The sequence below is a fragment of the Carettochelys insculpta genome, chromosome 8, assembly GCF_033958435.1.
Source record: "Carettochelys insculpta isolate YL-2023 chromosome 8, ASM3395843v1, whole genome shotgun sequence".
Lineage (NCBI taxonomy): Eukaryota > Metazoa > Chordata > Testudines > Carettochelyidae > Carettochelys > Carettochelys insculpta.
This window is the reverse complement of record NC_134144.1, coordinates 49,945,055-49,959,823: the sequence shown is the minus strand read 5'-3', so window position 1 is coordinate 49,959,823 and position 14,769 is coordinate 49,945,055. Positions and strand designations below refer to the sequence as shown.

The 14,769-nt window shown below is 40.9% G+C and overlaps 1 protein-coding gene across 3 annotated transcripts in view; it reads left to right on the top strand.

The window, feature by feature from the left end:
* Window positions 1-14,769, top strand: part of KIF5C (kinesin family member 5C) — a 123,371-nt gene that overhangs the window by 33,239 nt on the left and 75,363 nt on the right. For all 3 annotated transcript variants that reach the window (XR_012646350.1, XM_075000720.1, XM_075000722.1), the window contains exons 2-4: window positions 6,353-6,443; window positions 11,079-11,152; window positions 14,502-14,606. Coding sequence is in view for 2 of the 3 variants with exons in the window: in XM_075000720.1 (XP_074856821.1) it covers window positions 6,353-6,443; window positions 11,079-11,152; window positions 14,502-14,606 (270 nt within the window). In the remaining variant the exon portion in view is untranslated. The remainder of the gene's footprint in view (window positions 1-6,352; window positions 6,444-11,078; window positions 11,153-14,501; window positions 14,607-14,769) is intronic.

Here is a 14,769-nt window from a genome sequence, read left to right as displayed (position 1 = left end):
AGGAAAGAGCATCTTTGCAGGCAGGCTTGCAAGCCTAGTGAGGAGGGCTTTAAACTAGGTTTGTCGGGGGAAGGTGACACAAGCCCAGAGATAGGTGAGGAAGGAGGAGGGAATAATCAAGTGGGTTTCCTGGGTGAAGAGGAGAAAGTGGGCCAATCAGCCCCTTCTCTAAGATGCTTGTATGCTAATGCCAGAAGCCTGGGGAGCAAACAGGAAGAATTAGAGGCCCTGGCACAGTCACACAAGTATGAGGTGGTTGGAATAACAGACGCTTGGTGGGACAATTCGCATAACTGGAACACAGTCATGGAAGGTTATAAATTGTTTAGGAAGGACAGACAGGGGAGAAAAGGAGGAGGAGTTGCGCTCTATGTAAGGGAGCAGTATGATTGCTCAGAGCTCCAGTATGAGGAGGGAGAAAATCCAGTTGAGTGTCTTTGGGTTAAGCTTAGAGGTGGAAGTAACAGAGGTGATGTTGTAGTTGGTGTCTGTTACAGGCCGCCAGATCAGGGAGAGGAGATAGATGAGGCTTTCTTCAGGCAGCTTAGTGAAGCTTCCAAATCACAGGCTCTGATTCTCATGGGAGACTTTAATCATCCGGACATTTGTTGGGAGACCAATACATCAGCACACAGACAATCCAGGAAGTTTTTGGAGAATGTTGGGGATAACTTCTTGGTACAAGTGCTGAAGGAACCGAAGAGGGGCCATGTAAAACTTGACCTGCAGCTCACAAACAGGGAAGAACTAGTAGGAGAAATAGAAGTGGGAGGAAACCTGGGCTGCAGCAACCATGAGATCGTAGATTTCAGGATCCAGACGAAAGGAAGAAGGGTGTGCAGTAACATACAGACCCTTGATTTCAGAAGAGCAGACTTTGACTTTCTAAGAGACCAGATGAGCAGGATCCCTTGGGAAACGAAGATGAAGGGGAAAAGAGTTGAAGAGAACTGGAAGTATTTTAAAGAAGCCTTACTGAAGGCACAGGAACAAACAATCCCGCTGCGTAGTAAGAAATGCAAACATTGTAGGCAACCAGCTTGGCTTAACAGGGAAATCCTTAGTCACCTTAAATTCAAAAATGATGCATACAAGAAATGGAAACATGGATAGTTGACTAAGGAGGAGTATAAACATATGGCTGGAGAATGCCGGGCAGTAATCAGGAAAACGAAAGCACAATTGGAACTGCGGCTGGCAAGGGATGTGAAGAGTAACAAGAAGGGCTTCTATAGGCATGTGAACAATAAACAGATTATCAGAAAAGGTGTGGGGCCATTACTGGATGAGGGAGGTAACCTAGTGACAGATGATGCAGGAAAAGCTGAAGTACTCAATGCTTTTTTTGCCTCAGTCTTCACGGACAAAGTCAACTTCCCCATGAGGGTCCTAGATGATGCAGTATGGGAAGGTGGAGGGCAGCCATCTGTGGGGAAGGAACAAGTTCTGAGCTATCTAGAAAAACTAGATGTGCACAAGTCCATGGGTTTGGATTTAATGCACCCCAGGGTACTGAGGGTATTGGCAGAGGTCATGGCTGAACCTTTGGCCATTATCCTTGAAGACTCTTGGAGATCAGGGGAGATACCGGATGATTGGAAGAAGGCAAACGTAGTGCCCATCTTTAAAAAAGGAAAGAAGGACAATCCAGGGAACTATAGACCCGTCGGCCTTACCTCAATCCCTTGGAAAATAATGGAGGGAATCCCCAGGGAATCCATTTTGAAGCACTTGGAAGAGGGGAAAGTGATCAAAAGTAGCCAACATGGATTCACCAGGGACGAGTCCTGCCTCACCACTCTGATCAGCTTCTATGACGAGGTAACAAGCTCTGTGGACATGGGGAAGTCAGTGGATGTGATAGACCTTGACTTCAGCAAGGCTTTTGATACGGTCTTCCACAACATTTTTGTCCATAAGTTAAGGAAATATGGATTGGATCCTTGGACTATAAGATGGATAGAAAGCTGGCTTGACGGTCGGGCCCAATGGGTAGGGGTCAATGGCTCAATATCTGGATGGCGGTCTGTTTCAAGCGGAGTGCTGCAAGGCTCGGTTCTGGGGCTGGTGTTATTCAACACCTTTATTAATGACCTGGATGAGGGACTGGGTTGCACCCTCAGCAAGTTTGCGGATGACACAAAACTAGGGGGAGAGGTAGATATGTTGGAGGGTAGAGAGAGAATCCAGAGGGACCTGGATAAATTGGAGGACTGGGCCAAAAGAAATCTGATGCGGTTCAATAAGGAGAAGTGTACAGTCCTGCACCTGGGGCGGAAGAATCCCAAACATTGTTGCAGGCTGGGGACCGAGTGGCTCAGCAGCAGTACGATGGAAAGGGACCTAGGGGTTATGGTGGATGAAAGGCTGGATATGAGTAAACAGTGTGCCCTTGTAGCCAAGAAAGCTAACGGCATACTGGGGTGCATTAGGAGGAGCATTTCGAGCAGATCTAGAGAAGTAGTTATTCCTCTTTATTTGGCACTGGTGAGGCCACATCTGGAATATTGTGTCCAGTTTTGGGCCCCCCAGTATAAAAAGGATGTGGGTTTGCTAGAGCAGGTTCAGCGAAGGGTAACAAAAATAATTAAGGGTCTGGAGCACAAGGCCTATGAGGATAGGCTGAGGGATTTGAGCTTGTTTAGTTTACAGAAGAGAAGACTTAGAGGTGATTTAGAGCTCCCCTTCAGGAAGTTGAAGGCTGCTATTAAAGAGGGGGGTGAGAAACTGTTCTGGGTGGTGTCAGATGGCAGAACCAGGAGTAATGGTCAGAAGTTGAAGAGGGAGAGGTGTAGGTTAGATATTAGGAAAAAATCCTTCACTGGGTGTGTCGTGAAGCATTGGAATGCGTTACCTAGAGAGGTGGTGGATTCGCCATCCCTTGAGGTTTTTAAGTCCCGGCTGGACAAGGTCCTGGCTGGGATGACTTAGTAGGGGTTGATCCTGCTTGAAGCAGGGGGCTGGACTAGATGACCTCCTGAGGTCCCTTCCAGCCCTGTGATTCTGTGTTCTATTGAAAATGTATTGACCTGCTCACTTAGGTATTTTATGTGGAAATTAGAAGTTATAGTCCAATACACAGCCTTCTGTTGTGTGATCAGATCGTACATATGCATAATGGGGCTGAATTAAGGTTGTAGACTACCTTAATTGTAGTGTTCTTTACTTTTGAGTACTTGGTGTTAATGTTCCTTTAGCATGGATTTTGTGATCATGTGTGTTAATGTTACAAGCTAAGGTGAGCTCCCATTAGCCCATTTTATAAAACGTTTGTTGTTCATACCTTTTTTGGACATGGAAAAAGCAAAGCAAAGCAAAACTATGAAGTTTATTTGATACTTTTAAACATTCCAAAGGCAAGTGTGCACAAAACCTGAAAAATTAACACATGTGAGAGGGCCTCATGGTAGGGGGTGGATAGTAGGCTAAAGAAGATGCGTGCAGTGGGGGGATGAAGGAGTTGGGGAACTCTGTTTACTCTGCCTTAAATGTAATTTATAAAGTTTTCCTGGAGCGAGCATTGCCAGTCAAATTGGATGTATTGTGATGCATTCCTTAATAGTTTCAGATTTGTTTTTGTTAGACATTATGTTATCCCTAGGGTCCTCCCAAATTCATGGTCCGTTTTGGTCAATTTCATAGTCATAGGATTTTAAAGAAGTCCTGATTTTACTATTTAAATCTGAACTTTCCCTGGTATTGTAATTGTTGGTGTCCTGACCCAAAAAGGAATTGTGATGGGGGTTGAGCTGGGCACCCAGTTCTGAAGGCAGTCACCTGCCAGCAGCAGCCTAGAAGTAGGGGTAATGGTATTATCTCCCCCTTACTTCTGTGCTATTGTCTTCACAGGTTGGTGGTCAGAGCATGACAGCTGCTGACTGAGGGCCCAGCTCTGCGTTAAGCTGTGTTGAAGAAAGGGTGGAAATACAATACACTGCCATCCTTACCTCTCTGCGGATGGTGGTGCTGCCTTCAGAGCTAGGCAGCTGGAGAGTAGCAGCTGCTAGCTGTGAGCTGAGCTCTGAAGACAGAGCCGCCACCTTCAGCAGTGCGGAACTAATGGTAGCATAGTGTGGTAATGCCACCTGTACTTCCAGGCTGCCTTCAGTGCTGGGTGCCCAGCTATCAGCTGATGCTCTCCAGATCTGAAGGTAGTGCAGAAGTACTGTGACTCTCTCCCTAATATCACCTTGCGACTCCCCCTGCAGCTCCATGACATCAGCGCCTTCAATTTGAGAAACGTGACTCCCCTGTGAAATTGGTATAGTATCAGGTAAAAGTACACAAGACCAGATTTCAAGGAGTGGGGGCGGGGACCAGATTTCATGGTGTGTGGTGCCTTTTTCAGGGCTGTGAATTGGGTTGGGGCCTATTTATACCCAAAGCCCTGGCTCTAAACAGCTCCCCACCTTAGAAGTGTGAATGCTTATCTAAACTTGTGCTTGGGTCCGTCTCTAATTTTAAGGTACAATTTCAGGGATGCCTCATGAGGTCCGAAGCTGGTATCTGGGCTCTAGACAGCTGTGATGAATATTGCAATCTTTTTTGTTTTGTTTTGTTTTTGCTTGTTGCAATGAGTATATTTTTGAATCTCTTCCTTCTGAAATGCAATTGATCATCTGGGTTGAAAATTAATATGATGAGACTGCAAGAAGTGGTGTAAAGTACATGAGCTGGCACCTCTTCTGAAAGAACTGCACTTTGTGCATGCTCTTTAACTTTTTTCACTTGAACAATAGAACAATTTAACGTTTGTAACTGTACTAATATTTAACCTTTCAGCCAGCTGCATACAACAAAATTGTGAGGATTGTATACGTGCGTTCTTGAAGATCTTTGGTATTTTTGTTTAGCATTCATGATAGAGCTAGGTTGATTTGTCTTGAAGACTAGAGTTCTCTATACACACAACAGTATGGCGCAAGGTCTCTCATTACTTGGCTAAAGGTCCTCAACCCTAACCTGGGGCAAATGTGTTTCTGGGTCAGAGGCAATGTTTAAGATGTGACTATGCAGTTACACAGACACCAGTTACATGGTTAGCTTAAAATAAATCAGAATACAACCACTAATAGTGAATTAAGCACAAATATTTGAACAGCTGGTTACAAATGGCAGATGTGATTGGATGATTTCCAGATTTAGCCACCCATCAGTTTATTTGAAATCCTTGTTAAGGAGTTTTAGAACACTCCTCTGGGATTGGAAGAACTGCATTCTTTGATAGAAAACTAGAGTGGGAGAGAATTGGGTTCTGTTCTTCCTGGTGTTCACTGAAGAAATCTTTTATTTTAAATGAAGATAGCTTAGCATTTACTGGCTTTACTGATCTGTGAAAAAGTTTCTGTCTTTAAAAATGATCTACCTTTTAATTTCATCCATACTGGCATGTATTTCTTTGTGCTCAATCCCATGTTGTTGCTCTAAGGAAGATAAGTAGATTTAATTTTGTTAATGCATGCCCATTATTTTCCCCTTATTTATTCAGGTATTTTTAGTGAACCATTAGCCATGGCATTTAGAAGCCAGGACTAACTTAGTTTCTGTGGCAGGATCAACCTCTGCAACCTGATGAGCTCCCTAAAGCCAAATGTTTTTGCTTCATTTCATAAACGTGTTTCGCTTTGTAATGGTATTCGTTTGTAGTACAGGAAAAAAGCATTGCTATTATTGAAGCTGAAAATCTTTTTGTAATTCTTAGAGTAAAAGACCAGTCCACAATAACTAGATATGCAGTCTTATTTGTGTTTTCATCACTTAGATGAATATCCAGCTATTATGGCCAAATAATCAAACTATGCTAACACTCCAGATTGGTGTGGAACTGGATAGAAAGCATGGTGTGTGTTGGTTTTTTTGTTCTCTTTTTAACTGATAATTTGAATTCATTTGGTCAGTTTTCAGTCGTCATTACCTGAATATTTAAAATGGTAGAAAGTTGTGATGAATGTTGATGGATTCCTTTTCAGTCACAGACTTGGGTTGACAAAATGGATCTTCTCTCTCAAATCCTGGAAGAGACAAGGGAGAGCTCAGGATTAGTGAAGTCCATTAGGACTACATTTTATCCCATTGTTTCTTGCAATTTTTTTTTTTAGTTGTATCCAATTCAATGAGCTAAATAGATAGGAAATTCAAGGGAAACATTTACTGATGATTGGGAACAGACTTCCAGGCAACAACAGATGTGCCTTTTACTCATTATTTGTTCACTGAAATATATCATAATTTCTGCTGCATTGGAAATTTTCCTTAATTTAAATAGGGTCCCTATTGAGTGGGTCCAGTCTTCTTACTACTTTTTATGGAGTTTTATCACTTTTTAAAACAGAACTTTGTTTTATTATTTCAGCAGTCAAAACCTTATGTCTTTGATCGAGTCTTACCGCCAAACACGACCCAGGAACAAGTCTATAATGCCTGTGCCAAGCAGATTGTTAAAGGTAAGTGATGTCACAATTGCTCTTCTATTAAAGCAAAAGTAAACGTTAGTTGTTTTTATGGATGTAACTGTAAAAGCTGGATTTAAGTATAAAAGCAGTGTTACGCTATTCATTCTGGAAGCCCCTGGTAAGAACCAGCTTCTAAATTACCAGAAACTACTTTTAAAACTAACATGGGTTAAACACCGTTTGCATAGTGAGTGTGCAATAACTTTTTAAAACTGTCAGACTATTTCCTCCATACAGACCTCCCACGGTTTGGCAAATTCTTTTGTTGGGCACCAATCCGGTCCTGAGGCTGCTGGACTAGAGTGATTCAACCTGTACTGTAAAATCATGACAGGCATGGAGAAAGTGAATAAGGACTTATTTTTAATTTGTTCCTGTAGCATAAGAACTTGGGATGTCACCAAATGAAATTAAAAGGTAGCGGGTTTAAAACCAAAAATCCCAAGTGTTTCTTCACACAGTGCACAGTCAGCCTGTGGAACTCCTTGCCAGAGGGTGTTCTGGAGACCAGGACTTTAAGTGGGTTTAAAAAAGAGCTACATAAATTCATGGAGATTAGGTCTCTCAATAGTTGTTAGTTCAGATAGGTAGTAATGGTGTCGATAGCCTCTGTTTGTCAGAGGCTATAAATGGGTGACCAAAAAAGGGATCACTCAATGGTTACCTGTTCTGTTTACTCCTTCTGGGGCATTGGGCATTGGTCACTGTTGGGTGACAGAATACTGGGCTAGATGGACTTCTGGCCAGACCCAGTATGGCTGTTCTTGTGTTACTCACAGTGCCAGGCATATTCCCCGGGGAGTGTGGAGAGCTGGCTGGGGAATATGCACAGACCTCCATTCTGCAGAGTCTCACTCATGAAACCTGTTATGGCTGTAAACAAAATCTTCAAAATGTGACGTGAGTGTAACAGATAGAGATCAGTCTACCTCTGTTCCCAGAGAGCCTGAAACAACAGCTCTGAGGTGTGAACTGCCTCCCTCTTTTCAGGGTCTTAACTCTGATGCCAACGATTTTGTTTTAAATGTCAGCATTAACTATTTCACAGCTCAAGATCTTCTTAAACAGTATATCCCATTATATAGCTCTACCTCCAGTGTTTTCAGAAGGAGGAGCCCCATTATAGGGATTGTGTTAAGGAGAAAGGACCTGCCTTTAGCATTAAAATGGGAGTTGGACTGGGGCGGGGGGAGTAGAGAAGGATAGGTTTCTTTTTCCTGAACTGGCTCTCATCTTTGAAAAGCTTTTTGAACACTGAGTCAGTGCATTCCATTGGGGATATTTACTAATGTTGTTGTCTTGCTGGCATCTTGGGTGCCAGAATCATTTGTTTTGTTTTTATATTTATTTAGCTTTCTGATAGTTATCTTGTATCCTTTCTTCAAAACATATTCACATAGAGCCCAGTGGTTCAATTGTGATTCATGTAATTGTAGAGAATAGCAGCTGGCTTAATGTTCTGTTTTCGTTTCTAAAATGATTGTTATAATTGCATTCACAGTACAAAGTTTTTAAAGGAGGACTTTGAACGGAAGAGCAGAAAACCGTTCTTGTTAACGAAGAGCAGTAACTAAGCCAAATTATTTTCATATTCCGATGTATATGAAATCATACACTTTTGAACACAAGCTACCTTGCATAGTAATCTGGGTATTAGAGGCATTTGTTAATCTCTGCTGCTTGGTAATTTTTGTAAGATCCATCTTTTGGAAGGATTATAATATGCAGTGATGGATTGTTTGGTGGTTATTCTTTCTTTTTCTCTATTTTCTGCACTCCTGTTCCTTCCTATTCTGACCTGGTCTTTTATCATTGGGGAAAAAAGCTTCATCTTTTTTCCTGTAGGGAGAGATGATGATTATGTCTGAGTTCTTTTGTCTTTCATGCACTGCACTATGGGAAGAATACTGCTGACTGAAAGGAATTAAACACCATGGTTACTAGACATTGTTGTTTAAAGTAGGTGGTCAATATATAATGGCCAGCACTAGCTATGCAGTTGGCTTTGCTTTTTAATGGTAGCAATTTTTACTGTGTGCACGTGACCTTGGACTAAGGGACTGTGAATTGTTTTAATGATTTCTTTGTGGTAATTGCTTTCTCGGTGGTTCCCAAAATATAAAAAATTGTTTCAACTTGTGAATTGAGAGGAAGGCATTTAAATCTCCACAAAAAATAGGAGCTTTCAAGTTTTAAAACAAATTAAAAACATGTTCAAGAAAACTAATTTTATTAGAGTTAACAAAGAGGTTGAAGTGGCTCTGCTATCAAGTTTAAGGCTATGTCTACTGGAGATATAGAAGTCGACTTCCAATAGGCAATTTTAGCTGTGCCAATTGTGTAGCTAAAATCGATTTATCAGCAGTTGACTCCAATGTCTGTCTACATGGAGGAAGGCCGACAGGAGCATGTCTCCCATCTATCTTCCTTTAATTGTCACCACTTATGGGGAGTTCCAGGGTTGGCTTGACTCTGGAAAGTGTCGTTTTGTGTATGTGTGAAACAAAACCCCAGAAGATCGACCCTGAGTGGGTTGATCTTCCATGGTAGTGTGGCTATAGCCTGAGTGTTCTCTCTAACAGGACATTCTCTATGAAAGGATACAAGAGGGCTAAGTTGCAAGGACAGGAATGGTAATAAATGGTGAAAATGAATGGAGTGGGACAGAGAATCTGGCCTTATATGACATGACCATCAGTGGTCAACATTTATTTTTACGCACCTTAATAGCTGAGTGGCTGAGCTCACTGTATGGGCAGAGGGAGGGCAGGCATGTGGCCACAGAGGGATGTAATGGATTAAGGATTACTTAGATTTTAGTGAATATGAAGAAAAAGTATAAGCACTCACTGTGATTATAGAGAAGAGCTGGGTCATGAATTACTCAGAAAAGGGGTGTGTGTCTGTAAATGTTTACAATTCACCACCCACTCCATGGTCTGTTGCAGGAGCTGCAGGCAGCGAGGGTAGTATAACTAAAGGCCAGAGCAAACATCTTTGTTTGTATATTGCAGCAAAGCCCGGAATGTTCCAGACCAAGGGCCAGCAACCAAAATAGCAAGACGAGCCCTTTTTTTTGAATTCGGTAAACTCAATAATTCAAGAGCTGCAATGCATGTGAATACAGGACCACCATCTTTAATAATATCAAACCATATTTCTGTAACACATTTTAAGCACAGCACACACACAGTAATTTGCAATGTGATACATATTTACTGCAGGACCTTCTCAAACTTTTTACATATTCTATTTCCTCACACCTATTTTAATTATGCCAATTTTACTTCGCATTTAGTTTGTTTTCTTTTTAAAATACATATTGCTCTACACAGTAGGAATGTGCAAGCTTCCTTTTCCTTTTCAAAATCAAGACTTTATTAGCAACATGTTCAAAATACAGCTACGGTATCATATCCCACAAGTCACTGCAGGCATTAAAGGGGGAGTTACCTAATGTTTCAAGATCACATATTGTTTGCTATTTAGATATGAGTTCATTGTTGGGCTTTTAGACAGTCACCATTCATTAAAAATCATCAGGAAGGTTTTCTTTTTTTTTTTTTTTTGTAAACTTTGCAATTATAGCATTGGGAGCCCCAAAGAAGTCTTTAGAGCCATATGCGGCTCTGGAGCTGCAATTTGCAGACCTCTGTTCTAGGCTCTGTCTAAATGCAAAGGAAGATGGTCATGGATGGTAGGTATAAAAGGCATTGCCTTCCCTGATGCTGCCATCAACCTGCTGCCTGGCAACTGGGCTGCAGTGCCTTGCCCTGCTCCAAGAACCTCACTGCCTCATCAGCTTCATCCCTCCCATCCTCAAAGGACCTGCTACTTACCCTACCCTGCTCCTGGGGACAGGGCAATGAGGAGTGACACAGAGCTGGTGGACTGAGTAGGCTCAGCGGAGATAATAGGGCCTTCATGATTGGAGGAGCTGGCACTTGGAAAGTCTGCTTGTGGCTCAGCCCAGCACAGAGGCCAGTCCAGTGCTTGGGGATGGGGTGGGAATGTGGGGCAGTTTGGCATGGTCCAGTGCAGAGACCAGCCCAGCTTGGGTGGCACTTGACTGGCTCAGTGCTTGGGAAGGCTGCGGACTGAGTCACGCACTGGGGGACCCGGAGAGCAGAGGCTTGTTCTTATGCTGGAGGGATGAGGGGGATGCAGCATGTCAGGGAGCCAGTTGTGGTGGCTTACCCTAATGTGGGGGCATTGGGGATCCTCCTGTCTGGGGGCCCCCCTTACATCTTTTCTTTTATGGGTGGCAGGTGGGGTTTGGGGCTCCCCAGTGCTCCCTGAAAAATTAACAATGCTATAAATATTGCCAATGCTATGGTAGATATCAAACTTAAATCTATATATTTTTTTCATATTATCTCCATAAATGTAGGGCAAACAGATGACTTTCTAATATCTAAATTAGATCTTGTAACAAAATTCCAATTTTTTTCATTAACATAGTGACTCAGTGCTTCTGGTGTGTGGGGTTTTTTCATTTCTTTCCACAAATCTTTCTTATTGAATTTTGATTAATATAAATGGTGACTTGCTAAATGTTTTGTTTTCTGAAAATGCAGTATTTAAGACAACAGTGTGTATTTTTGATTATTCTCTTCTTCCCTGTAGATGTTCTTGAAGGCTACAATGGAACAATTTTTGCATATGGACAGACATCTTCAGGCAAAACACATACTATGGAGGTAAAGTAGCAATATTTTATTGTAATCTGGATGCCTAGCAAAATGAATTGTGATTGTGGCATACAAGTGGCATGTAAGAAGGCCTGCATATGCTTTATCATGCTTGAAGAAATTTCTTCACTGTGGAATTTTCTCAAGGGTTTTTATTGATAAGTAGCTGAAATAAGGAACAGTTACCAACAGGTGGAAACTACAACAGCTTCTCCAGATTTATTTGACCAGGTTAAGTGTATGTATTTTTAGAGGTTTTGAATTAGACTTGTTAATTGCAAAGCAAAAGCAATGATACAGGTTTGTGTATTCATGTTGCATGCGTCACTATCAAAGTTCATCCTTCAATTTTTGTTCTCATTTGGAGTCCTCTCCTGGGAATTCTACTCACACACGGTGCAGCATAAAAAGCTGGTCTTGTGAATCATTGCTCTTGGAGAGAGGAATGCAAAGCCAAAGGCTGAAGTCCTGAGTGTATGTGTGCAGAAGTATAATGCTGTCTGCGGCTCCAGGGTCTCTTATCCTTCGCAAGGGGAAAGTGCCCTAGAAACAGAAGCAGTTAGATGATATTTAGATATCTTGATATAATATTCTGACTCTGCAGATATTTAGTTGTCTTATGGGCCCACTTACCTGGGATGCAATCTAAGTGTTTGGCTGAGATCTGTCTCAGCAAGAACCTCCCAAAATCAGTGTGCAAGAAGCTGGGTAACTTTTTTCCCCAGTGTATTTTTAGTTCAAACTACAAACCATAAATAGAGGGACAATAATAAATGAATAAATATATAATGGTTCTGAAAGAGGCAGCTCCAATGAGGAAGGAAGTCCTACTCAAACTTGTTTAGCAGCTGCAAGCAGATTTGGTGCATGATTAATGCAAAATACCTAATTAACTTTAAGGTGTAGGGAGAAAGCCAGTATTGTTTTTTCAGCTTTTTAACTTCTTGTTTTTGTTTACAGGTACTTGTGGTGTTGCTATTTGCCACAGTTGCTTTTTTACAGAGGGATGTAATAACTCATGGTTCCATGTCTAATTAAGTCTGCCCTGGCATCCCCTGGGAATTGAGGGATGGGATGGGAGAGGAATCATCAGCTCAATCCACACAGAGTGGAATGACTGAATAATCCACCAGCTCAAAATGTAATTAAATCAAAGCGCCTTTGGGGCTTGAGCTCGTGCTTTCACATACAATAAGGAAAAATCTCTTCAAGTCAATTTATATTCAGAATTACAAACTCTGATAAGGAAAACTGGTTGCTGTGTAAAAAGGGGCATTTTCTTCCTTTTTTATTAAACTAATAAAGCCACCTGTCACATTTAAAGAGGAATCAAGTCTGTTTTCAGCTTTAATCCCTCTTTTTAACTCAACATACTCTTGTAATGCAATTACACTAATTTAAAGTTTGGAGAAACATAAGCTGATCTAAAATTGAAGAAATATTAAATCCAAGTTTTCATGGTAGATTTTCTGTTTTAAAAAAAAAATTATATATACAGACACATATATATGTGAAGCCTTTCACATTTCAGTGGTACACTTAACAGGGAAAGGTACTACAACAGAGCTCTGGTAAAACAGTCTTGCATTTGTAACTGTTTAGGGAGAGCCTGAGAGCTTCTTTGAACTAGATAAGAATATGCAAATGATGTGCCAGATATGTAAATCTGCACCTCATTTGCATTTTTGATTTCCCTCATTTACATGCGTCTTTCAAAAGAAGATGCAAGTGTAGACAAAGTCAAATAGTTATACAGAGCACATGCCTGTTTTCATGTTTAATTTCAGTCAGACTGGCTTAAGGTTTGAAAGCTGCCTCTCCACCAGCTCCAGTTTATTTGACTGCAACAAATTGTGTCTACAGGGACTGCATCTGCAAACTGAAATAAAAGCTGACTAGTTGATAGGAGAGTTATATACGGCAAACCAAAAAGATCCAAAAATGCATATGCTACAGAAAAGGATTATACAGTTAAACTTTCATATCCGATGTTCTATCAACTAGAGCTCTCAAATAACTGGCATTTTAACCTTGAGTAAATTTTAATTATGTTTTCCATAAGTACAGTATAGTGAAAGTAAATGCAAATACAGTAAAAGTTTACATTGTACGATACTACCGTTGTTGGTAAATAAAGTTCTCTGTGTACGTTTTTGTATATTTCTTAATAGCTAGTTTGTTTTTCTTTAGTGTTGTACATTGCTAGATATACCTCTCTCTTGTCAGAATATTTGAATATCCGGCAACTTCCCAGTTCGGGGGCTGCCAGATATGAAAGAGTTCATTGTATATCTAGTCTGCAAATGCATGCATAGTCTCCTCTTGCTAATTTTCTGATTTTTTTTTTTTTTTTTTGCTACTTTTACAGTTGAAATGGATTTTACTTCTAGAAATGCCTGATTATATTTTTAAAATGATGTCCCATGATTCATGGCAACACTGATTTTGAAAAGTAGGCGTATGATTCTGAAATCAATATTTTTTGATGTTAACCATTTACATTCATGATAACACTTCCTTTTTTTTTTTTTTCAGACCATGTTTATGTTGACTCTATATATTTCAATAATATCCCACAATCATAGGAAAATCCTTTAGATTGTATTATTAGACCCTTTCTTTAACTATATGTGACTGTAAATGATTGCATGAGGTGTGAGATGTTTTTCCAGGGTTATAGACCGATTTTGTCTCAAGCTTTCATCATAATTCACTTTGGCATTGACTCATCTGTATAAAGGAAAGCGACTGAAAGACATCATGAAGTTAGGGAAACTGTTTTTACTTGATATTTGGAGCTTCTTCGTAGGGCATAGGAAGCTGGTTGTGTCCACTAATGCAGAGAATGATCCAGTTGGCAAGACTGGATCTTGCAACTAGCCCATTCAAAGCAAATCAAAGCACAGCGTGTAACCACAATACCCCCTTTCCCAGGTTTTCTCTTTTAGCTGCCTGAACCCGTGAAGGGGCAGAAGTCTGATGAATGCAGCTTACAGACTATTTCTTTTTTGCGCGTTTTCATTCAGGTCACTGTATCCAGGAAGATCATTCCATATTTTCTGAGCGAGTTTTGTTTGTGTTCTCTGAGTTAAATTGGTGTGTGATAGTGTGAATGGCAGTAGGAGAGCGTCCTACACAGAATGGCAGGAACAGCCAAAACAAGTGGGTGCTTTGTCGGTGAAGAATGCTAACACACTCTCTCTCTGACATCTCTTTGTATATTTATATCAAGCAAATTCCAAAAGCTCCGAAAACATCTTCAGAGGTGTTCACTGTACAGACTGGTTTGAGGAAGATGTACTAGACACTGGCACGCATACAATCCTTTCCAGGTTACAGTTTGCCGTTGTGTCTCTAGGGGAAGCTGCACGACCCTCAGCTGATGGGAATAATTCCAAGAATTGCACACGACATCTTTGATCACATCTACTCCATGGATGAAAACCTGGAGTTTCACATAAAGGTAAATGTAGAATGACATGTTATGTAATGGTCAGATAAAAGACAGTAAGCTGGATGGTAAAGCTCAGTCTTGCTTCAAAATGTAACTTTGCTACAGGATTTTTCAATTTCTGTATGTGATTCAAAAAGCCATTAATTCCAAACGGATTTCTATACAGGAATCT